The sequence below is a fragment of the Nesoenas mayeri genome (genome assembly GCF_963082525.1).
Source record: "Nesoenas mayeri genome assembly, chromosome: 5".
Classification (NCBI taxonomy): Eukaryota; Metazoa; Chordata; class Aves; order Columbiformes; family Columbidae; genus Nesoenas; species Nesoenas mayeri.
This window is the reverse complement of record NC_137548.1, coordinates 52345911-52355452: the sequence shown is the minus strand read 5'-3', so window position 1 is coordinate 52355452 and position 9542 is coordinate 52345911. Positions and strand designations below refer to the sequence as shown.

The 9542-nt window shown below is 53.4% G+C and overlaps 1 protein-coding gene across 1 annotated transcript; it reads left to right on the top strand.

Annotated features, from left to right (window-relative positions):
• Positions 1 to 3814: 3814 nt before the first annotated feature.
• Positions 3815 to 8033, top strand: LOC308040563 (cytosolic 5'-nucleotidase 1A-like; the record flags this gene model as incomplete). The annotated part of the gene is made up of 6 exons (XM_080344644.1): positions 3815 to 3859; positions 4589 to 4756; positions 5121 to 5250; positions 5816 to 5938; positions 7002 to 7180; positions 7731 to 8033. 6 exons carry the CDS (start codon positions 3815 to 3817, stop codon positions 8031 to 8033), a joined length of 948 nt encoding a protein of 315 aa, XP_080200770.1.
• Positions 8034 to 9542: the final 1509 nt, after the last annotated feature.

Genomic DNA, 9542 nt, shown 5'->3' with positions numbered 1-9542 from the left:
GGCAGGGACATGTTGTGGGATGAGATGGGACCTTGCCAGACACGGAGCCAAGGGCACTGTGGAGATGGTGTCTGTGCGTCACGGCCAAAACAGGAAAGTCTGCTTTGCTAGCCCAGGAACCAGGTGGCCCCAGCAGCTCTGTCAGCCCCACCTCACCACTGACCCAAGAGGTGCTCACGCATATGAAAAGCCAGCGGGGAACTCCCTGCCAAACCAGGAAGCAAAACCTGCCCTCTTGCCTGCAAGAAGCTGGTGGGCATCGCTGCCAGGCTCTGCAGCCCAGCAAATTTGCTTCTTCAAGTTATATCTCTGCAGTGATACTGGGCTGGACCATGTGGCTGCAGACACTCAGCACAAGGGGATGGACACTTGCAAGGGTACGGGTCCATCCCAGAGGAGCTCTGCACCCAGGAAGCCCAGCTCATTGGCTCCCAGGGGCACCATGTGAGGGCATGGGAAATGCGTGCAGCAGTGGGGATGAACAGAGATGCTCAGCTCCAACATGGCAGGGAGGACAGATGGGATTAAATGCCGCTGCTTGGGTGGCTCTGTCCCCCAGCACTAACTAGAGCAGCACCAGGAGCATGGCCAGGAGCAATTTCACTGGCATCCCTGTCTCATTAAATTTATGTTTGCACACTTCCATTGCTTGCTGCCAATTCAGCAAAGTCAGCCCAAGCATTTGGGGTAGTGCCAGAAGCAGGAAGTGATGCCACAGGTGACCAGTGGCTGACACTGATGTGAGGGGAGAGACCCCAGAAACCAGACCTGTCCCAGTGCTGCTCAACTACTCCAGCTCACCAGTCCTGCCAGATTTTCCTGTGACCACCAAGGTGTTGTCACAATGGGCAACCAGCCATGGAAGAGGTGCTGGGGCTGCCTCTCAGCCACCTGAAACACAGCCCTGTGTGGAAGCACCCTGCATTCCTGCTGCTCAGAGGAAAAGCATCATCTCCAGGAGCAGGAGATGATGCTGCAGCAAACCTCGGTAAGAGGAATGTGTAGATGCCAAAACACTTTTTGCCCTAAACTGGCAGTCCCTGAGGATATATAGGAAAAATACGTAGAGGAGCAGGGGAAAAGGGAACATCCCCAATAAAATCAGTCAGGGAAAGGGGGTTTACATATACATGCTAAAGGCTGAGCATATCAGTAGCTTCTTTGGCAGGAGCCAGGCTGAGGAGGCTGCTGCTCTGGTCCATCTTCCAGCACTGGGGCAGGGATGTGCCCTGGCTGGGCAGGAGAAGAGCTGCAGGGTGGCTGCCACCCCTCTGTGTCAGCCCCCTGCCCCTGGCCAGCACCAGCGTTGCCCAGCTGGGTGCTGCACAGCCTGCCCAGGGGAGCAAGGTCTCAGCCCAAAAATCACCCCTGTGGTACATAACAGGCAGCCTCCAGAAAAGACAGGAAAGGGGACCTGAAAACATTACAGTAAATTTACAAATGTGGCAAGTCCCCACTGCACCCTGCCACACTCTGCACCAGCCCTTCTCCCTGGCTCAGCTCCCTGCATACACCTGCATTATCTGCAAGCCGCTCTTGAACAGATCCTCCTATATTTTCAGTCAAAACCATTATGTATTTGAGGGCTGGGAAGACAGAGATCTCAGCGCGCTGTAAGTACCATGGCTACAGAAATAGACACCGCTGCAGCGCCTGTGAGTGGCGAGTGGCGACTGAGCACAAGCTCCGAAAAGGCCCAAAAAGTAGAACTTGAGCCCCTTCCCCAGAGCGTGCCCGTGTCCTAGGCCGGCCCCGGCAGCCATGAGCCGCCGGCGCGATGCCAGTGGCGGATGCAGCCTGGCCCGGGCACGGCGCCAGCTCCGCCGCTGCCTACACATCCCAGCAGCCCGGGGAGCGGAGCTGCACCCCGCCTGGCTCCTCCAGCTTCCTGCCAGCGCGGGGAGGGGGAAATATAAACGGCGGCATCTGGGGCAAAGTTTGGCTGCTGCCACCAGACAGGCTGCGCCGGGAGCGGAGGCAGCGCTTGCGGTGAGTTCGGGTTTTTGTCTCCAGCGAAGCGCCGGTGTGTGCGGGGGGCGGGAGCTGCTCCGCGTCCGCAGCTGCAGGTGGAGCTGCCGGACCTGCCAGCATCCGCCTGCGACGCTTTCCTACGCGTCTCGCACTGCGGGCATGGGGGGGCTTGCAGCGGAGATGGGTGCCTGTGTGCATATCTGTATATGAACAATACTGCCGTTATTAGAGGTAGGTAGATGGAAAGGAGAAGTCAGGCTGGGTTAGGGGCAATTGGAACGACAAGAGCCGAAATTAGAGGTGGTGTTCTCCCTCCAGGAAGGGCTGCTCCATTGCCTCCTCTCATTTCATTTTCACTTTTAGAAGAGTGCTTGGCTGAAATTCGGTTAGAGGTAAACTTCTCTCTGCTCAGAAGACCCTTGTCTGGAGACATCTTGGCTGGTGGTTGCCACCATCTGCCCTGCTCTGTTGGAGAAGACCCCTTCCCAGCATGGGGTGTGGATGGAGGAAGCAGAGAGATGCTCTGGCTTTCCTGGTTCTCCTGGCTTTCCAGGCATGCCTGGCTGGGGGCACAGCCCTGCCAGCGGGGCTTTCCACCCCAGGAGCAGTTGGGGAGTGCACATGCAAGCATCAAGCCCCCTGGCAATGCCCCAGCTCCTGGGGCTGGCAGCAGCCACGTGCATTTCCTACCAGCCCAGACAATGCCTTGCATAGCCCCTGAATAAGAACAAAAATGATTTAAAGAAAATTTGGGCAAAAGAAAGGTCCTCCTAGAGACCCTGACTTGCCTTTTATACTGTATGCCAGATTTCATCAGTGCTTGCACAGCACCCCAAGCCAGTAATCAGGTAGGGCATGGACTCATAAATGAGGTCTTAACCCTCTTGCTATTCCCAGGACATTTGTGTAGAACAGTCATTGCTGCCCCTGCTCTCCAGAGAAACCCCACGGTGTACTTGTGGGAGCTGCTGGGTGGAAATAATCCCCATGGCATCCCCCTTGGTGGGAATGGGAGCAGTTCCCATCCCACAGGCTGAATCCTAAAAGTCCATTTCCAACACTGACTAGTGCATAGAAAAAAAAGTGTACAGCATGATGGTTACCAAAAACACAGGACCTGGCTGTACAAAAATAAATGTGATTTCTTATTCAGCTGCTAAGCACAGGCAGACCATGTAACCCGCGGTGACTTTCATCTGCCAGACCTGGGTTAGCACAGCCTAGACTGAGACCTTCAGTGTGGGCCTGGCTGGCTCACAGGGCTCTGGAGGAGCACACCAGCCCCATCAGCAGGGTCCCATCCTGCACGCAAGCCCTCACCACTCGTCTCTACTTATTCAGGCCTTTAACAGCTGCAAATGAACTGCTCATCAGTGAATTTGCATATTTGTGAATACAAATTCACCATTCAAACAAAAAAAATTAGCAAGAAAGGCAAGAGGATGTGAACCAGAAGCCTACCCATAAAACCTGACCTATTTTCGGATTTTTAGACCAAGTCAATCTCGAATCCCCATTTTAGGTGCATAAAAGCAGATTTATTTTTCTGGGAAAAGAGCTCTACAACTATTTTCAGCAGATGCCCCTGAGAAAAATACTCTTGGAGGGTGCAGGGAAACAGTGATCTTGGGTTAAAAAGCCACTTTTTCATCATATTTAATTGGACATATTAGACTAGATTTTCTCAGGGCAGAGCTGTTGCCAGCAGAAGCAGATTCATTTGGGCTGCTCCACTTGATGGGTATGATGTCCTCTGTCTCTTTTCCACTCTTCTCTCCAGATTGGCTGTACTATAATGTATCAGTTTAATTGTATATTTTCTCTTTGAGGAGGAAAGTCGAAGATGTCAGAGCCCGAAAGCACAGTCATAAACACCCACGTGAAACAGGTAAAAGGTTATTCATTACAAAACACGCATCCTGTATTTCTAAAGCAAGTTTTGCAATGCCACTGCAGGAGAGGATACACTACAACATGGAGCTGTGGTGGCCCAAATTGTTTATGCCTAGTTTTCAGCAGAAGTGGTGTGTCCCAGGGCTGCTGGGTACCTGGTCCTAATGAGGTCTATGTGATTTCCACATCGGAAGAGGCTGCAGGGCTGAACCTCCAGTTGCATGGACAGGATGGGTGCATTTGCTTACACTTACACTTTGGAGCAGCCAGGGAGAAAGCAGCAGCTTCTGTACATGTACAGAGACTTTATTAGGCTCTCCAGAGCAGGCAAAAATGAAGGATAAAACCACTAATACCTACAGAGGAATCCAGCAATGCTCAGTTCAGCACAAAGAGGCAACCGTGGCTGTGCTGTGCCCACAGACACCAAAATTATGAAACAACCTCCTCTGGTGTGTGCTGTCCTCAGAGCATATGGCACTCACCAGACAGGTTAGGGTTTCACAGCTGCTTGCCCCATCCTTGGTGGCCTGAAGATGAAAATTGGGCTTGGTACCTCTTCTCTAAAGGCCCTCTGGCATCAAGAACCATGACACATGGGTGATGTCTCCAATGCCCAACACCACCATCCTGGTCAGTGGAGCCCTGTGTCCTTCTGCTCACCCCACCTCCCCAAGCTCGCTCTTTGCTGTCCTCCAACCCCTCTTTCCTCCCTGTCCTGCAGAAAGATCCCAGCGAGGCACTGGTCATTGCAGTGACCACCAGAGCCATCTTCAACCTAGAGGAGGAGCACAAGCTCTATCTGGAGAAAGGCAAGGAGGAGTACACGAGGCATCAGCAGGACAACCAGGACAAACTCCTGCCTCCAGGCACAGCCTTCGCCTTCATCCAGGTGAGCCCCGTGCCTGGCTGGGGCACATGCAGACACTTGCAGGATGGGGTGAAAGCTCAGCCTTCCCAGCTTTAGGTCTCAGCTTCCTTCATGGGGTGCAGGTGTGGCTGTCGTGGCCTCTTGGCCTTGTTGCTGGGCATAGAGACCTGTGCTCCTCTCCAGTGCCATATAGCCACCTCCCTGCAGTGGGGTATCCTGCTTCCTGCCCTCCTGGCAATGGTTTTTGCAGGATAGTTGCTCTGTCTGGCTCTCCATAACTTGCTAGCCTTGCCATAGCTGACATATGCAGCACAAACCACTCCCCTCTCAATTGCAATAGAGCCCTGTCAAAGCCCTCCAAAAGAGTCTCATCTTCACCTCATAGGCAGCACAGTATGTGAACGAGAAGATCCTGGAGAGCAACCCAGCAGAGAAAAACCTCTTTGACATCCTGGTGCTCTCAAACAACAGCCCAGAAAGCGGCGTGTGCATTGTCAACAGCGCCAAGCACTACGGTAAGGTGGACCCCACTGCTGGGGGTAGTTGCTTCTCCCTGGGAGGCTGCAAAGCAGATAAGGCATCACAGTGGAGCATCAGTGGCAAGTACAGAGCCAAGGGATGCGAAAGGAAGGGGTTCTTTCAGAAACAAGCCCGATTCCTGCCAGTCCCATGCACCTTGCTCAGGGTGCCAGAGCACACCCAGCACACAGGGTCCTTGGCAGAACCTGGCTCCCTTCGGCTATATCCTTTGTACCAAGGGGTCTGGCAGAATTTTGCATGGCCTGGGCATCCTCAGGCAGCTCCTAAAGAAACGGAGTTCTTAAAAAAAAAAAATCCCTGAGTGCTGTCAGGAAGGCTCATTTAAAGGAGGAGTGAAGGGACTATTTAACTGCACTCTGCAGTTTTGTAGGAATAATAGGGCAAGAAGATGCAGCAAGAATATGGGAGGGTTCTCCACACAAGCACTGGGAAATGAAATGCCCTGAGTTCTGCAGCAAAGCAGTGAGGGAAGGTGGAGCTGCGAGGAGGATGGAGGATGTTGCCCCATAACAGACTTTGCTTGCATCCCCTGACCCAAAGGCCTGGAGATCTCAAAGTTCTGCTTCGTCAGCGATGAGGACTCCACGCAGTACCTGAAATCTCACAGCGTCAAACTCTTCCTCTCAGCTGACAGGACAGATGTCTGCAATGCCCTCCAGAGAGGTGTGTTCTCCCCTTCGTCCCACATCCCCAAACCCACCACACTTACCCCAAGCAGCTCAGTACCAAGAGGCACCACCAGAGCCTGTGCTTTCACAGAGGCAAGGAGATGAATGGCACAATGATTACCAGCACAGTCCTGAACAGTTCAGTCCTCTCTTCTGTCCCCGCTAGTAGCCTGCAAACACATCAGGCTTTCTCAGATGCCTTCACAAGTCACCGAGTGCTTGATGCATAATTCTGGCTGTAGCTCTGCCATGGGCTGGTCATTCCCTCCGTGACATTTAAATGCCTGTTGCAGATCCCTGAATCAATGAGAGTGCATCAGTGATTCCCAGCACTTTTGTGAGGATGTTATAGAAATTTGCGTTCTTGGTACATGCAGAATTACAATGTACTCAGTGATAGATGTAAGCACATGCTTGACCTGGATCAGAGGGAGTGCAGTTTCCCCAACAGCTCTAATGGGGTTAATCACCTCCTTATTAACTTGCTTGGGTGTGAGCACATCAGCTGGCCAAGGTCCTTCAAGGTCAGGAGCAAGCCATCTACAGCCTGGCCTTTCCTTTGCTACATAGCACATTCCTGGAGCCTCCTCGAAGAGAGTCATTGCACTGACAAGTGGCCTGGGTCCATGGATGAGGACGGGCAGGAAGAGCCCTGTAATTAAGCCAATTGCCCCAATCAAGTGGAGGTGCCAGTCCCTATTACTCACATCACGAAGAGCTAAATCTGGGTATTAAAGCCAGACTTGGCAGGGTGAGCAAGCACCCGGAGGTGGGCTGCTCATGCCTGCACCATCCATCATCTTTTAGCAAACCTCAGTGTCTCTCTAGACATTAGTCTCTGATCAGCAGCACTTTCTTGCCCATCCCCATGGGGGAATAACACAGACCTAGAAAGGCTGGGCTGACTTCCACAGAAAGCCCCCTGGCTTGGAGACCCCAACGTTTGTGGTGTGGGATGGGGCCACAGCAGATGTACTGCATGGGGAAGACCTGGCTGTGCATGAGCTGCCCACAGGAGGGGCTGTCCCTCCTGACCCTCACCTTACTCTGTCTCACAGGGGTCTCAGCAGCGCTCGTCTTCCAGCAGGATGTGCAGGCCCCCAGCACCCCTCTCCGCGTGGTGTTTGATGGGGACGCTGTGCTCTTCTCCGACGAGACAGACCAGGTCTTCCGGGAGCAGGGGCTGGAGGGTGCAGTGCAGTACGAGCGGGCGATGGAGGCCGTGCCCATGGGAGAGGTGAGTAAACCACCTCACTTTGATGGGCACCCCCAGGCTCTGCACCCACCATGAGCATCTCTGCCATGTGGGATTTGGCATGAGTAGCCAAAAAAGCTCAAATCCTTACAGGTTCTCTTTGCATCCACCACTTGGTCCCTGCTGTGGGGCTAATCTAGAGTCCCTCTAGAGTTGGCTCTGCCTCAACGTCTCCTATAAGTGAGCATCAGCTCCCAAATATCCAGGGTTGTAGTTAACTCCGATTACTTTTTGTAGGCAGGGACCTCTTGCTGCACAAGTGCCTAGAGAACTCGAACCCAGAGGCACTGCTCACTGCAATGTACCTTCCTGGTCACTTAGGGTTTAGACTGAATACCACGTTACTCACCTTCCTCCCAAACACTCAAGCGCAGAGCACTAGTTCCAGTACTGCCCAATCCTGCACTGCACGGGTGTCCCTGTGTTCTGCAAAGCCCTGAGGAACCCTGAAACAGGAACAAGTAGCTTGTACAGGCACAGAGGATGTCTCTTTATTTCCCACCTACTCCCAAGTGTCTTGCTGTGCTTCCAGGGTCCCCTGAAGGCTTTTGCCATGCACCTTGGGAAGATACGCAAGAAGTTCAGCCAGGAAGAATCTCCCATCCGCACCTACCTGGTGACTGCCCGCAGTGGCCGGGACATGGGCATCCGAGCCATCAAGACGCTCCGGGAGTGGGGTCTGGCCATTGATGAGGCTTTCTTCATGGATGGGGCTCCCAAGGGCCCCATCCTCGCCCAGATCCAGCCCCACATTTTCTTTGACGATGGCCTTCATAACATACATGGAGCTCAAGATGTGGGTGTACCTTCTGCCTGGGTCCCTTCCTGTTGCTGATGGGCTGCAGGCCGGCAAAACTCCCTCTCAGCAGCACAAAGGACTGGGCCAGGTGAAGGCAAACCTGCTGGTGGAGAGGGAAGGATGTCCTAACCTGCAGCAAGCAAGCCTCACAGAAAGGGTACAAGAGCATTGCATGAGAGCACAGGCTACCAGGCTCAACTTGATGCTCATTTCTGCTCCTGGTATGAGGTCTCTTAGGCCTTAGGATAAAGCCAAAAAATGCAACTACTCCAGGAAGGAAGGACACCTTTGCTGTGACACTGAGGACTATCACCTATCTATCCAGTAGGAGCTAGGGACTTTTTTGCAGAGAAATAAATGAAACTGTTGCCCCCCATGAACTAAAGGAAGCATGAAACCAAGCACTAAAAATGCTAGCTTTGGTTGTGCGCAGACAGTCTCCAAGGTTTATGCCCAGGACCTCTGCCCAAAGGAAGCCCTCAAGTCTCTGCTTCACCAGACATATGCAGCTTGGAGGCCGATGTGCTAGCAAGTCCTTCAGACAGCTCCAGCCAAACTCAGCAGGGGGAGAAAGACTTCAAAGCTGTAAAGGACCTACAAACTTTTAAGAAATGGGTGACCAGGTTGAAGAAAGAAAGCCCAAGCTGTTCTCCCTTATAGTTGAGATTATAGCACATGTCACCTTTCCTTAGGCATGCAGGCTGCTCACAGAGTGCCCTTAGGAAACCCAGACCTGTAGAACACTCAGCTCCTGGACCTGCAGGAAATGGCCCAGGGACAAGGCTGCAACCCAAGTCTGAGCTCCATCCAGGGGACAGAGCTGCCATGTAGCTCCAGCATCCTGCCAGGAGAGGGCACAGGAGAGGGGCTGCTTGCAACACCAGCCGTGCAGGGGCCAGGGCTGCAGAACAGCACCTCGGGGCCAGGGCAGGATTGGGTGCCTGGGCCTGAGCTTCAGTGGGTCTCCAGGGCCATGGGAGGAGGGCGAGGGTGGGGGTCCTGGAGCACTGGAACAGGCTGCCCAGACAGGTTGTGGAGTCTCCTCTGGAGACATTCAAACCTCACCTGAATGCATTCCTGTGTGATCTGCTCTAGGTGAACCTGCTTTAGCAGGTGGGTTGGACTAGATGACCTCCAGAGGTCCCTTCCAACCACAAACGTTTTGTGATTCTGTGTGACTGTTCAGGGCATATGGGGTCTATGGGTGTGCTCAGGACCCTGCCCGGCACCAAGCCATGCACTGTGCACTGGTGCCTCTCCTCCAGCAGTTTGGACTCTGCTCCTAATTTTCCCGGGGAGCAAGCAGCGCCCCAGGATTCATTTGCAGGTTTCTTTCCCCAGAGCTAGACGCGAGCAGTTGCCACTAGAGGCCACTGTGCTGCCTGGGGATAGGGCAGCCCGGAACCCCCAGGAGCTTCCCAAAGCCACTTCATAATAAAATACAAACTGGCTGCTTGGGCCAGTGCCTGCTGGGTGGCAGTGGGATTAGGGACCGAGGAGATAAAGAGGACGGTGGCTTAGTTTTTTTAATCTCAGCACAATCAG